The sequence below is a fragment of the Vombatus ursinus genome, unplaced genomic scaffold (genome assembly GCF_900497805.2).
Source record: "Vombatus ursinus unplaced genomic scaffold, bare-nosed wombat genome assembly UNPS02014778.1, whole genome shotgun sequence".
NCBI classification, from domain to species: Eukaryota; Metazoa; Chordata; class Mammalia; order Diprotodontia; family Vombatidae; genus Vombatus; species Vombatus ursinus.
This window is the reverse complement of record NW_020954556.1, coordinates 48716066-48732355: the sequence shown is the minus strand read 5'-3', so window position 1 is coordinate 48732355 and position 16290 is coordinate 48716066. Positions and strand designations below refer to the sequence as shown.

The 16290-nt window shown below is 34.0% G+C and overlaps 1 protein-coding gene across 4 annotated transcripts in view; it reads right to left on the bottom strand.

The window, feature by feature from the left end:
- The window catches only part of SRBD1 (S1 RNA binding domain 1), a 320284-nt gene that overhangs the window by 227576 nt on the left and 76418 nt on the right, over positions 1–16290 (bottom strand). For all 4 annotated transcript variants that reach the window (XM_027865580.1, XM_027865578.1, XM_027865581.1 and 1 more), the window contains 2 exons: positions 4502–4609; positions 2002–2159 (listed from right to left, as the gene is read on the bottom strand). In XM_027865580.1, coding sequence (XP_027721381.1) covers positions 2002–2159; positions 4502–4609 — 266 coding nt within the window. The remainder of the gene's footprint in view (positions 1–2001; positions 2160–4501; positions 4610–16290) is intronic.

Sequence of the window (16290 nt, the reverse complement as noted above, 5' to 3'; positions counted from 1 at the left end):
AATGATTGCTGGTGATTTTCCTCTTTTGCATGGAAAAGTCAAAAGAAATGAGTTATTTTCACTATTTATTAAACTTGAAAATGATTAAAATAGATTTAAGACTACATGGAAGATTCAGTTGCCTACTGTGAATAACTGATTAGTTTTCCATTACTTTTTCATTTATTCCTCAAACATCTTTAGAAAAGACTTGGGACTGTCATAGGAGATTACTTGTTGAAAGACAGACTTTTAATTGGCATTGTATTCTACTGAATTAATGTAGTTTTTTCTTTGCTTTGCTTCAATCACTTGCATTTTAAACAATTTAGCACTGAGTTCAAAAGATTTTGATGCATATTCTCTGATTCTTCATCATGAAACCATATTTCATCAGAATGGATATTAAGCATACTTCTGATGGACAGTCCATTTTGCCAAAGTTATCCTTGATAATATCCCAGTTTTTCAATAGAGTTCAAACCAGGCAGTTTCCCAGGCAACTGAAGTATGTTTATTTTCATCACTTGAATACATTTCTTAAATCTTTCATGACCTCTGTGGCATGTTGCAACACCACGTTATAGTATTCCATCAACATGTGGGGACTGCTATAATTGTGGAACGATTCAACTTCTGTATACATCAATATATTTATCAAAATTCATCCTTCCCTCAATGGGGATAAGACTTCAAGGCCCATTGGAAGTAAAAAAAAGAAAAAAAAATCCTCAATACATTTTGGCAGGGTATATATTCTATAGATCCATTTGGCCTACAGTTTTCATATATCCTTAAATGAAAAAGTGAGTTTCATCAGTAAAAATAACCTTTTTCAACTTTTAGTTCTTGCCAAGAACAAAGGATTTTTTCTTCAAAACAATGGCTATTAGTTGTTTATTTTTTATTGGTTGTTCTAACTTCAAGAAGACTATGCCATACTGTAGAGCTATCAATATCAACTCCTTCAGCTGTAAGGTTCGTTTGAAAGATCATGCTTGGTTTCTTTGGATTAGGCTTTTCTGCTGCAAAAATCTATCAGTTGTTTAAAAAAAAAATCTATATTTTTTGTTTGGGACTGCTTTCCTTTGAGCTTTTAGTAGGACTGAGCCTGTTCCGTAGTGAACTTGAAAAAACCTTGAAACACTTGACTTCCCTGCATCAACAGTTGCTATAACAGTCACTGAAAAGTATTATTTAAGAGTTACAACTCTCGTAAATTTCCTTGAAGTAAGAATATCCATCTTTAAAAACAGAAAAATTAACAACATAACAAAACAAAGCAACGAAACATGCACGTTTGGCATGAAATCCAGCACTCAAGTATCAAAGAATTATCTAGAGGTACCAGCTCAATATGATTTCGTCTAGTCAAAATCAGACATTCCTAAAGAGCCTAGTGTCAGTAAAAGTACACACACAAACACTGTTGTAAAAAAATTAAGCTACGTCAAAATGATTTCTTGTCCCAAATAATTCACACCACAGTAAGACTTCAAGAGCTCATCCTCAATCCAAAAGCAGTTCCTTAGCTGAAGGACGTGAATTTTTTAAAATTCATAATGCCTGTCATGAGACAAAATATTCAGTTTCCCTTCTTTCCAATTCTTCCTAAAATTCTTTATTTAACATAAACCATCAGAAAAACGACAAGCTATGATTGAACTAATCTCCTTTACTTATCACCATGCAACAATAAATATATATAGCAAAATCTTGCAAAAGTATACCACCTTTTAATACAGTGAGAAATGAAAATGACAATTAATGCTCAACATCCCCAGGAAAATGAAGAAATAAAGTGGGGAAAAAAAGAAAATTTCAATTAACCAATATAAGGAATAATAAAAACAACTATGATGCTTATTCTCTAGGAATTTTAGGAGCTTTTTAGGCTTTCAGGCTTTTAGTTTTAGGAGAGAATAAAGTTAGAATTTATAACAATTACAAAACTCTCAGCTAAAATGTAATTATTATAATCTATCTTAATTAATTTTAGGAAATCTTAAGACAGGCACTCACTGGTAGGAGAAATAATAGCTAACTTGCACCCATGCTTATATCCAGGATCCACTCCCATCAAGGTTCGCCCTGGAACAGGACTTGTTAGAAGTAGCTGTCTGAGGTTTCTTCCAAACATCATTATTGACTCCTTCTCTGCATCTGATGTGAGTTTTGATCTAAGAAGTCACACACCCACCAAAAAAAAAAGTTGTTAGTATTTTTTCTTTTCAATCGACAATCCTGGAAAAGATCAAACATGGTTTGGCACAATTATTCTTTCAGAGCTTTTAATGGAACAAATGGATTTATTGAGAGAAACACCAAATCAAGAATTAGTTCAAGTATATTTTTGTTATTGAGAAGCAGGACAGCCTAGGAGGGATAGAGACCTGGCCCAGAACAACTTGGGTTCAAGTCCTACCTATGTTTCATATTGGTTGCATGACCCAAGGCAAGCCCCAGAACCCCTCATTTTTCCAAGCAACTTGATGCAGGTGCAGATCTGTATTAATAGAAAAATTTCTCAGCAGGAGCTCCATATATTGATAAAATCACATTGTTGTTCAATTATTTCAGTCATACTTGACACTTTGTGACTCAATTTAGGGTTTTCTCGTCAAAAATACTGGCGTGGTTTACCATTTCCTTCTCCAACTCATTTAGAGAGGAGGAAACTGAGGCAAACAGGGTTAAGTGACTTGCCCAGGGTCACACAGCTACTAAGTATCTGAGGCCAGATTTGAATTCAGGCTCAGCACTCTATCCAATGCACTACCTAGCTGCCCTGATAAAATTACAGGTCCAGTCAAAAAATATTTTTGTTCAGCATTGCATTATGTGAAATTTCATGCAAAATTTCAAAGCATTCTCTACCTATAAATTTTTTTTATTTCTATATTTTCTCTTCATAATTCCTCCTCTCACCAAGTCACTATGTGACTTGGTGGGAGCGGGGTATACAACACATCATAAATTAAATAGAAATGCATTGCTGTTGTATAAAAGCATAATTCAAGAGAGAATCAACAGGAAAATAATATTGAAGAAATAAGATGAACTTTCTAAATTTTAAACTAACTTCACTTACATTTCTTTTTATTATCCACCCACCTTTCCAAAATAAGATAAGACTTGAAACCATAGCTACTGATTACAACAAGACAGAAAGCAGCAGATGGTGGAAATAATTGAAGACCAGGACTTCAAAGAGTAAGACCAAATACAGGTAAGAGTGCAAGAGACTCAAGAAAAGAGAACACTGTAGAGCTGAAATAGTTCATTAAACTTTTAAGATAGGAATGGGAGATGTGTGTAACCAGTATAATCAGTGCATAAATGAAATTTCTTTCCTTTTCCTAATCAAAAGGAACACAAAGTTCCAATATGATCTTAAAAAAATTCTGCTGAATCATTTAAAAAGAAAAAGATGTAAAGTTACTCAACAAAAGAGGTTTGAAAATAATTTAAAAGTCTTAAATTAAGAGTTAAGAAATTAAATATGAAAATAAAGAGGTCTAAGGGCTTCAGCAAGAAGTTGTGGCCACAGTTCTGCATATGTGTCTGAAATATTCTATTTCTATGGCCTTCTCCCAAACACCCAGCCCTAGGTTCTTCTGAGGTAGGTATCCAAGTGCACCAATGAAACGATACAGGCTGCTAGATATCCTGGGGCTAATAAAAATTCGGCTGAATCCTTAAAGACCAAAGTAATCCTGATCTAAATATTAAAAATACGCATGAATATGATCCACAAGAAATAACCTAACAAAGAAAAATGCAAAATGGATGTTCGGATCTAAAAATGAAATACCAAAGTGAAGAGGAACAAGGAATACTAAGAATTAGCTAATGGGGTGTGACAATAAGGACATGCACCCCCACGCTGGCTTTCATCTCATCTCTCACATACTAATAACTCTTCTTTTCATCTGTTTAATCTTCTGACTTTTATATCATTATAACTATTAGTTCCAGGATACTCTTTAGCAGACTACTTTAAAGTCTTAATAACATTTGTTCATCACATCTACTAAGTACTTCCCCAAAAAGAAACCCTCTTATTTAACAATGATCATCTTCTTTTGTCACTACTGTAAACAAAATACACCTTCTGCTCTGATTTTCTCTGGCTCTCTGTCCTCTGAAAACGATCTCTAACAAACACCTTTATTAATCTCTTATTTTTACTGCTGCTTCTTTTCAAAGTCTTCTTTTAAAAATTATTTCTTCAGCTTGGCTACTAGGCACCATTAGATTGGTGGCATAGGATTAGAAATACAGTATTTCAAATGATCACATATTGCCAATAGTATCTGCACCTTATCTGACAAGAGTAATTTTGTAATCTATTTTTAAGAGCTCCAAAAGAGAGCAATGAGGATTCATATCAAGATGTATCAGTTTTTTTATTAAATAATTATTGAACAACTGCTATATAATAAGCTGTGTGTGTGTGTGTGTGTGTGTGTGTGTGTGTGTGTGTGTGTGTATGAAAATGAAGCACATGTGCTATATATACCTGTACTCTCTACAGAGCAGAGGATAAATGAGGCGTTTGTAGGAATCCTCTACTGAATCATGTAAGATCTTCATTAATTCTGGCCTGGCAAATCGTAAAGGTCTCCACCTGCAGAACAAAAGAAACACAGTGCTGAAATCATACAACATAAGTAAAAATATGCAATGATAGGAAAAGGGGAATGCTAGAAAAAGAAATCCTCTTTCAGAACAGAAATTAAGTAAGCCATAAAACAAGTACAAAAAGAGAGCATGGAAGGAAACCTAGTACAAACTAACAGGTAAATGTCATTAAATATTTAAAGAACAATTAATATTATGCCATATATTGGTTCTCAATAATTGAGGGGGGAAAAGCCCTCTACCAAACTCCTTTTACAAAAGAAATATGGTCCTAATATCTGAATCAGGGAGGCATAAAGCACAGAATGAGAACTCAAGACCAATGTCACTAATTAATAATAATAGGAAAATTTTAAAAGAAATTACAGCAAAAGGACACCAAAACAAACATTAAAAATGTATTCACCGTGAGGCAAACATGGTTCAATAATGAGGAAACTAACCTAAGAAAGCATATTAGAACAAAAAAAAAGATATAATTATATCAATAGGAGGAAAAGTCTTTGAAAAAATATAATACTCATTTATAATAATAATAGCTACCATTTCAAGTTGAGAGAAACTAAGGTGACTCCAGGCAAGTTACTTAACTTACATATGTCTCAGTTTCTTCATCTATAAAATAAGAATAACTATAACATCAACCTTATAGGGTTGTTGTGAGAATCAAAGGAGATACTGCATGTGTGGAATTTTGCAAACCTTAATGTCCTACATTAATATTATTATCATTATAAAAGAGTGTAAGCAGTACCTGGTACATAGTAAACACTTAATAAATCCTTGTTGACTGACTGATAATTAGAAGTTATTCCAAAAAATACAGAAATAAAGCAAGGATGACAACTCTCCATAATATAATTTGGAATTGTTCTAAAAATGTTAGCATAAGAATAAGAGAACAAAAGCAAATATGGATCAACAAACAGTAAAATAAATAACCCCTAAAGATATGATGATCTGCTTAGAAATCAAAGAGAATTAGAAAAAAAACTGTATCAATTAGTACTTCCAGTAAAGTATCAGGACACAAAATAAGTCCACAAAAAATCCATCAACACATACATAATAAGAAAAACCAAGATGAAATGACAAGACAATACTGCAAAATATCTGAGAGTCAGCTGATACTGCCAAATGTAACTATAAAATACTTCTTACAAAAAGAGTAAGATTTAAATAATTGGAGATTCTCGCTAAGATGTCAACATCAAAGGTCACAGAGGAACCAAGTTCTCATGACACCCCAATAAATATACAAAAAGGACCCAAGAGTGAGCAATGAGAAAGGAAACCAATAAGAAACAGAAGAAAGCTCCTGAATCTAATCACAGAACTCAAAAAAAAAAAAAAAAAAGTGGGCAAAATTGGGAAGGCTGAAAGAGGAATCATACCAGGAAGGAAAGTGAAAACTCAGAAGAACAAGTCTAAATCCTGAGGGCTCTGAAAGAGAGGTCAGAGATAAATGCACAAGTGAATCCTAGAAGAAGGGTCACTCAGATGAAGAGATGAATGAATCAATGAATGAATGAATGAATATATGAATGAATGAAAAGCTAGTATTTATGCCCTTATTAAGTACCAGGTAGAGAACTAAGTGCTGAGGATAACAATAAAAACAAGTACAACAGTTTCTTGGCTTGACTGAGAAAGTTAATATGCGTGGAAAAGGGATGGACAAGGTGTCTGGAACTGTTTGTGCTTGGCAACTGATTGATATGACCTTTCTAGCAATGGAAGCTTGAAATCTGGTTAAGAGGTAGAGCATGGATAAGATGGAGCATGGCAACCTTAAGAAGGTGAGAAGTAGCATAGTTGAACCAGACTAAAAATAGTGAAGGTTCACCAATAAGAAACCAGGAGGGCCAGGACAGAAGAGATTAAAGCTAGGGGTCAGAGACAGAGACTACAGCACAATGCCCAGTAAAAAGGCAGGCATTCAATAGTAGAAGAGCCATACCAAGGAAGCCAGCACAGGTTTTCATAAGCAAGCCAATAGTCAACCAAAAAGAGTGATCAAAAAGATGATGCAAGCTAGCAGGAGATCCACTAATCAGAACCTAAATCAAGACACTGCCCCAAGCCTGTGAGAACAGAAATGGGAGACAGTGCCTGCCTCTGTATGTCACTGCACCAGGAGACAAGATTGATATTTGTACTCCGCAGAGAAATGGAAATCACAGGAGACAGAGCTAACTCAGCACTTGGGAGCTCACCCTGGAAGGCCTTGAAAGAAGACACGGACCAATACAATCTCCAATATCTGAACAGGTACTGTCAAAACTAAAGTAAAAACAAAACAAATTAACTCTCAATAGGAAAAGGACAAGGAAAAAAAAATGAAATACAAGGAGAACAAGAATGAAAGGGGCCAATCCAAGCACACATAGTAAAACAGAAGGAAACCAAAAGGAAAGCTATTAATTAAAGCAAAAGGTGGGGCATAGTACTTGTTATCTCATCCAGAATGATGGCTAGAGTGATATCTAGAGTACAGAGAAAACAGACACAACAGGATCTACACAATCTATCCATAAAACCTAGAGAAGATGCAGTCTGGCATTACTACAAGTTTCAATCTAAGAAGCAAAGTTGTAAATATGAGTAAACAAAAGAAAAAGCTGAAAACAATAAAAATATATTAGGGTTTAAGAGAAGCCTGAAAGATAAACTCAGAAGAAGAAAAGGTATTCTGCAATAAATATGAGCAAATGTTAAAAGAAAAAAATGGTTTGGCAAAAAAAAGAACTAAACCAAGAAGAAATAAGGAAAAAAAAAACTAAATTGAGCTCTAGAGAAAAAAATTGTGAAGAGAGTAGCTTGAAACAAAAGGGTAAACCAATTCAACAAGCATTTCTTAAGCTACCACTATATGCCAGTCAGACAATAAGCATTTAAGCACCTACTATGTACCACGCACTGTGCTAAGGGTTCAGGATACAAAGAAAGGCAAAAGTCTCTGAAGATCACAGTCTAATAATGCAGGAGACAACAGGAAAACAACTACATAGAAACAAGATACATAGCATATTAACTGGAAAAAAATAATAGAGACATGACACTAGCACTAAGAACAATCAGCAAAGACTTCTCATAGAAGGTACAATTTTAGCTGGGATGTGAAAGAAAACAAGGAACAGAGAAGGAGAAGATAAGGAAGGAGAGGCATTGGGGACATCCACTGAAAATACCCCATCTGGAGATCTTGTCCAAAGAATAATAAGGAAGCCAATATCACTGAATTCAAGAGTAACCGGGGGAGGAGAAAAGTATGAGATTAGAAAGACAAGAGGGTTCCAGATTGTAAAGGACTTTGAATTCCAAAGAAAGGATTTTATATTTGGTCTTAGAGTTAATAAGAAACAACTGTAGTTTTGTGGTAAACACTTGGGATAAAAAGAAAAGCAAAAAAACAAAAGCTGCTAACAAGGAACCTTAACAAAAAAGTGAATTTTCTGAAAGTAAAATGGAACAAAATGTAGTAACTCTACAAGATAACCAGAAATATTAGAATAAAGTTAATATGTTGAAAAATAGAAGTAAGTATAAAGTATCTGCAATTTTTTAAAATAACCTGAGCAAGGAAAAATATTGAGTCAATAAAAATTCTAAAGCTCATGACCAAACAAAAAACGTGGATACCCCATTTCAAGAAATCATGGAAAGAAAGAAAAAAAAAAGAAGAGGAAGGAACAGTCAAGATGATGGAATAAGAGCTAACAGTTGACCTTAGCTCCTTCATATCCTACTCTACCATGACATATTTAGAGCTGCAGACCAAATTCTGATTGGGAAAGCCTAAGGTCACAGTGGAGTCATTTTTCCAGCCCACAGCAGCTTAGGAAGATAAACAAAGAAATGTGAGGACACTGGGGTACAGGTGGGCCAGCAGCCCAGCAATAGCAGCATGGAAGTGACAGTGAGTTACGGGGACAGCAAAAGCAGGGAGCATACTATACCCAGGAACAGTAAGGCGACTGAATATCTAGGCAAAAAGACATCCCAGGGGATGCCATACTAGAACGAGGAGCAGGAAAAGGTGCCATCTGGCAGTTCTATCACCCATTACCCAGTTCTGGGTCACAATTCCTAGGTAGAGAGGAGCAACTGTAGTTACAGTCTTTAGGAAGCAGGTGTCCTATCTGTATAAGGAGCAAGTAACAAGATCCAGAAATACAGCCAAGCCCAGCAACAAACTGGGGACTCTGTTCTAACTTCAGTGCCATATACAAGTCTCAATGGAATAAACTAGGGCTAAAGGCCAAAATCAAGAGGGAGCCAGCATTTTTGAAACTGTAGAACCTCCTGGGGGCTAACTGTGCCTGAATCCAGTAACAGTCCATTGAAACTCAACTACACAGAAGCCAAGAGACCCCAACAAGTTCAGAAATTTGCACAGAGAAAACGAAGAGGATAGTGAATAGACCTTTCCTGGGATAACCAGGAAACACCAAACACTTGCAGAATCCCAGACTGAGCTGTGAAAGCAACAGCAGTTCATAAAAGACAGTATCTCAGGCCAGATATCTGCAGTCCAAAGTCAAAAACAGAATGGAAAAATGAGAAAAGAAAAAAAGAGCCTGATCATAAAAAGCTAATATGGTGACAAGGAAGATCAAGACACAAACACAGAAGGCAATGACTTGAAAACATCTACAAGCAAAACCTCAAAAAAAAAAAAATGTATTTGGACACAAAACCAACAAAAATTCCTAGAAGAGTTAAAGAGGTATTTTTTTAAAGAGCAAAAAAAGATCTTAAAAATGAATTTCAGCATGAAAGAAGATAAACTAGGAAAAATGAAAGCTATGCAGGAAATATATGAAAAAAAGAATTATCAGCTTAGGAAAAGATATACAAAAAATACTGAAGAAAATAATTCTTTAAAAATCAGAATTAACCAAATGGTTAAAAAAAAAAAACCCCAATGTAGGAAATAACTCTTAAAAATTGCAATTGGTCAAGTGGAAGCTAATGACTCCAGGAGACATCAAGAAACGGTTAAAAAAAAAAAAGTCAAAAAATTGGAAATGCAGAAGTAAATCTGAAAAATCTCAAAGAAAAAAAAACTAACCAGCAAAATATATGTAAGAAAGGTAATTTAATAATCCCTGGGTTACCTGAAAGTGAAAATAAAGAGCCTAGATATCATATTTCAAGAAAATATAAAAGAAAATTGCACAGATATCTTAGGACCAGAGGGCAAAGTAGGAATTGAAATAATCCACCAAGTAACCTCTTGAAAGAAATTGCAAAACGAAAATTCCCAGGAATGTTATAGACAAAATGCAGACCTCCCAATTCAAAGAGAAAATAATACAAGTAGCAGAAAGAAAGAATTCAAGTACCATAGAGCCAAAGTCATGATCACACATGATTAAGCAGCTACCACTACAAGAAAGCAAAGGACTTGGAATACGATATACTTCAAGGATTACAACCAAAAAATAACCCACCCAAGAAAATTAAGTATAATCCTACAGGGCAAAAAAAATAAACATTTAATGAAATAGATGACTTTCAGGAAATCCAGATGAAAATACCGGATCTGATTAGAAAAAAATGACATTCAAACACAAGACTCAAGTTGAAAAAAAAAAAAGGCAAAGAAAAATGAAAAATTATGAGGAATTAAAGAATTAAACAGGATTAAACTGTTTACATCCCCCGATGTAAAGATGATACATATAACCCTTAAGAATTTTATCATCAATAAAGCAGTTAGAGAGAATCTACATACACACAGGGTAGGAAATTATCTGTTGTTGAAATTATCTAAAAATGGAAGGGTGACAAAGAGGGAGGTACTGGGAGAAGAGGCAAGAGAGAGGAGGAATGGGGAAAATTATTTCACATAAATGGTGTGTTCACTGTACAATGAAGAATAGGAATTTGGTGGAGGAGGTGGATTGGGCAACATTAGAACCTCACTCTCATCTAAACTGGAATAGAAATCAGAATCTAACAATATGTTGTTTGCAAGAAAAATACTTGAAACAGAAAGACACAGAGCTAAAATAAGGGACTGGAGGAGAATCTATTATGCTGCAGCTGAAGTAAAAAAGGCAAAGGGTAGTAATCTTGATCTCAGACAAAGGAGGAGCAAAAGGAGACCTAATTAAAAACACTGGATTACCTACATTTTACTAAAAGTTACCACAGAAAATGAAGTAACATCAATACTAAAAAAATATGCACCAAACGGCATTAGACCTAAATTACTGATGGAAAAATTAAATTTGAGTTAAAGAAATAGACAACAAAACTATACTAGTGGGTATCTCAACATACTCCCTCATACTTAGATAAAATAAACAAACAAAAAAAAAAGATAAGAGATGAACAGAATTTTAGAAAAGTTTAAAATGATAAACCTCTGGAGAATTCTAGAACAGAAATGAAACAATCTGTTTCTCAGCTACGCATGGCACCTTCACAAAAATTAACCATGTATCAAGGCATACAAATCTAACAAACAAATGCAAAAAAAAAAAAAATCTTATTCTTTCTTTTTTGTTGTTGTTGCTTTTTGGTGAGGCAAAGGGGATTAAGTGACTTGCCTAGGGTCACACACCTAGTAAGTGTCAAGTGTCTGAGGCCACATTTGAACTCAGGTCCTCCTGACTCCAAGGGTAGAGCTCTATCCACTGTACCACCTAGCTGCCTCCTCGATCTTTTTCTGACCATGGTGCAATAAAAAATTATATTCAATGAAAAGACTCTAAAGCATAGATTAAAAGTTAATTAGAAACTAAATAACTTAATTATAACAAATGAGTGAGTAAAATAAAATCATAGAAACAATCAGGAATTTCTTTATTACAACAATAAAACAACATTTGTGACTTAGAGCCAAAGCAGTACTTAGTGGAAAACTGGTATCTCTAAAAGTTTGCATCAAAAAAAGAAAGACCAGATCAACAAACTGAGTATGCAACTAGAAAAACAATAAATTAAAAACCCTCAATTAAATATCGAAATCCTGAAAATCAAAGAAGGGATTAATAAAATTGAAAATAAAACTGAACTAATAAATAAAACTAGGAGCTGGCTTTATGGGGGGGAAATACACAAACCACTGTCTAATTTGATTTTAAAAAGGAACAAAGGAAACCAAATTGCCAGTATCAACGCTGAAAAGGATGAATATATAACCAAAGAAGATGAAATTAAAGCAATTATTAGAAGCTATTTCCCTCAACTATATGCCAATAAACTTGACAATCTGAATGAAATAAATGAATACTTTAAAAAAATATAAATTGCCCAGATTAACAGAAAAAAGAATAGAATACTTAAATAACCCTATGATAGAAAAAAAAAGTTCAAGAAGCCATAAATGAGTTCAGGGGGGTGGGGGGTGGAGGGTAGGAGGGGATAGATTTGCAAGCAAATTCTACCAAAGATTTTAAATAACAATTAATTCTGATACTCCATAAACTATTTGAAGAAAATACTTTGAAAGAAAGAATCCTACCAAATATTTTCTATGAAACAAACATGATCTTGATACCTAAACCAAGGAGAACAAAAACAGAGAAAGAAAACTACAGACCAATTTCCCAAATAATAAAGATGCAAAATTAAAAATAAAAATACTAGCAAGGAGATTGGGACAATATATCACAAAAATACAAACTATGACTAGGCTGGATTTATACCAGGATGCAGGGCTGGCTCAATATTAGGAAAAGTATAAGCATAACTGACTTTATCAATCACAAAAACAACATCATCAAACAATGATGAAAAAGCTTTTGAAAAATACAACACCCACAGGAATATATGGAAGTTTTCTTAAAAAGATAAGAAGAATCTAACTAAAACCTAAAGCAAGCAATAAATGAACATAAACTAGAAGCCTTTCCAGTAAGATTCAGATCGGACACGTATGTCCGTCATCCCTATTACTATACAATACAGTACTAGAAATGCTAGCTATAACAATAAAACAAGAAAAAGAAATTGAAAGAATAAACACAGGCAATGAGGAAATAAAATTATCACAATTTGTAGAGGACATGATAGTTTACTTAAAGAACCCTAGAGAATCTACTAAAAAACTAGTCAAAGTAATTATCAACTTGAGCAAAGTTATAGGATATAAAATAAATCAATTGGTGCTCTTGTTTTGGAATTTGTACAGAAAGAATAAAATTAATGACTGGAAAATCTGGGAGCAATGTTATATTTATTAAAAAATATATAATAAAGTGCCCTGCAATATACACAAACAAGTTTTGTTATCAAAGAGAATGCCAGAACAACTTAAAAGTATGTTAGATGATGCTGTCAAAATAATTAATTTCACAAAATCCAGGCTCACTATTGATTATTTACCATTTTATGGAGAAATATAAGCAGCAAGTATGTAACTTTTCTAACACAAACTGAAATTAGGTGGTTTTCCCATGACAGTTATTATTTATTTATTTGAACCGAGAGAAGAATTAGTTGTCTTCTTCACTGACCATCCTTTCACCTAAGTGTATAAGTGACATGACAAGGCTACAAAGACTAGCATATTGAGCAGACGTCTTTCCAAAAATTAAAAAACTCAATAAATCATTACAAGGTACAAATACAAAGTTCAAGACAAAGTAAAAAATATATTACGAAACTAAAATTTTGGAACTATACAACTGAGAACAGTACTGAATGTTTTGTGACATTACATTACTTCTTGCAAATTGAACTATCTTAGGAACTGGATACCAAGAAAGACATGGATAATCTTATGAAATTCTTAAAAGTGACTTTCAGTGAATACTTTAGTAAAATTTCCAATAAATTAAATTGGATTTCTAACCCATTCAGTAAATCTTTTATATCTCTAGTCAAAAAATTGACAATGGATGAAAAGAAAACTTAACTGATTCATCAAGAGACTTTGGACTACAAACATCATTGAAAAAGGACAGCCTTACAAATTTTAGGCTAAAAATAAATGAATGTTGATTTCTCAGCAACAGAACTTGTGAAATTATCCTATCATTTTCCACCATATTTGGCGAATATACATTTTCTATCCTTTTTTCAAATCAAAAAGACAGGAATAAATTCAATCTAAACCAGATTTAGGACTATGTCTGGTGCTGGATAAAAATTTAAAATCTTTGTTCAAATGAAAAAGTACATCAAAAATAAGTTTATATATGTGATCACTGTATCATACTAAACATTGACACATTACTCACTAAAAATATTACTTATAATCAACAAAATTTTAAAAATATGAAATCTTTCAGATAATAGTAAGAATGAAGGCTGCTCTATTACTTTTTTAATTCTTACAGGATTTCTCATAAAATTTTTGTAATATATTTAGTTTTATAATTTCATATTCGGAGTTTTCATAATTATAGATATTATATATTATAATTATAAAATGTTAATTTTAATTTCAACCTGTCTTAGGCAAAGGTTTTCACTATAGTTACTGTAAGCACTTAAAAAAATCAAAAATAGTATTGTGAATATTACATTAAATTATGCTGGAGGTTCACAATACATTATTTTTGTTGAAAGGGGTTCATTGAAGAAGCGCTTTAGAACAAAAATAACAATAGTCAACAAAAACCAACACAATGGGGTGGAGCCAAGATGATGGTTCAGAAAAAGTCACCCAGCTTAACTATTTCTACATTACCTTGCAAACAACTTTAAAATAACACTTCAAATCAAATTTTGGAGCAGCACAGTCAACAAAAAGTCAGGGTGAGATATTTTTCTGGCCTAAGAAAATTTAAGAAGTAGGTAGAAATCTATAACAGCAGGGTGGAGGTCTGGTTTAGGTCCGTTCAGATCCCATACATGTGGCAGCAGCCAAGCAGTGGCTTCGGCAGCACACAATCCAGAGACAGTGAGGGGGTCAGACAACCAGTCAGAAAGAAATGATGAGGCATTGCTGGCACTGGGTATGGTTGGCATTGATTATCAGTCTATTGCCCATACACAGATCTGGGTTACAGTTCCAGGGCAGTGGAGCACTGGGAGTCCATCACAAGGGAGCAGGGGTCTTGGTGGCAGTTCTAAGGGCAAAGAAAGCACCAGATCATGTAGCTGCCAGGGACCAGGAGCCTTCCTGGGTGAAGCCCAAAGTGCAGAAAAGGAAAGCTGTGACCACACCTATCACAGGATCACACACCACTCTGGATGCACCCAAAACTTGAAGTTCCCAGAACTAGATTTGAAAATAACATTAGGAAAAAATCTGAGGTTTGGGAGAGTGCCTCTCAACCCCTAAGTAAGCAGAGCTGAATTTAACATAGAGTGCAAAGTCAAGAAAGAGGATGGGAAAATGAGCAAACAACAAAAATAAAACTCCACCATGAAAAGCTACTTCAATGGCAGGGAAGACCAAGACATAAACTGAGAAAAGGACAACAATGTGAAAACAGCTACCAAAAAAGCCTCAAAGAAAAATGCTAATTGGATCTAAGCCCCCAACAAGAATTCCTAGAAGAGTTAAACAAAGAAACGAATAATGGAGGATAAATTGGGGGAAAAAATTAGAGTGATACAAGAAAATTATGAAAAGAGACAGCTTGGTAAAAGAGGTGTAAAAAAAATTGAAGAAAATAATACCTTAAAAAACAGAATTGGCCTACTTAAAAAAAAGGCACAAAAATTAACTGAAGTTTGAAAAAACCCCTTAAAAGACAGAATAGGACAAATGAAAAAACGGGTACAAAATCTCACTCAAGAAAATAACTCCTTAAAAATCAGAATTGGGCAAATGGAAGATAATGACTCCAGGAGACAACAAGAAACAATTAAAGTCAAAAGAAAGAAAATGTGATCTATCTCTTCAGAAAAACAACTGAAACTCTCTATAGTAATATGAAAAAAATGCTCTAAATCATTATTGATTAGAGAAATGCAAATCAAAACAACTCTGAGGTACCATATCACACCTATCAGATTGGCTAACATGACAAAACAGGAAAATGATAAATGTTGGAGAAGTTATGGGAAAATTGGAATACTGATGCAATGTTGGTGGAGTTGTAAACTGATCCAACCATTCTGGAGAACAATTTGGAACTATGCCCAAAGGGCTATAAAACTGTGCATACTCTTTGACCCAGCAATACTACCACTTGGTCTGTATCCCAAAGAGATCATAAAAATGGGGAAAGGACCCAGATGTACAAAAATATTTATAGCAGCTCTTTTTGTGGTGGTCAAGAATTGGAAACTAAGGGGATGTCCATCAATTGGGGAATGGCTGAACAAACTGTGGTATATGAATGTAACGGAATACTACTGTTCCATAAGAAATGATGAGCAGGTGGACTTCAGAAAAACCTGGAAAGACTTACATGAACTGATGATGAGTGAAGTGAGCAAAACCAGGAGAACATTGTACATAGTAACAGCAACATTATGTGAGGACTAACTTTGATAGACTTAGCTCTTCTCAGCAATGCAAGGATCTAACACAACTCCAAAAGACTCATGATGGAAAATGCTATAGACATCCAGAATAAGAACTATGAAGTCTAAATGGAGATAGAAGTAGATTATTTGCAATTTTTTTTTGTTTCTTGTATCTCGTGGTTTCTCCCACTGGTTCTAATTCTTCTTTACAACATTGACTAATGTAAAAATTTAAAAAAAAGAAAGAAAGAAAGAAAGAAAGAAAGAAAGAAAGAAAGAAAGAAA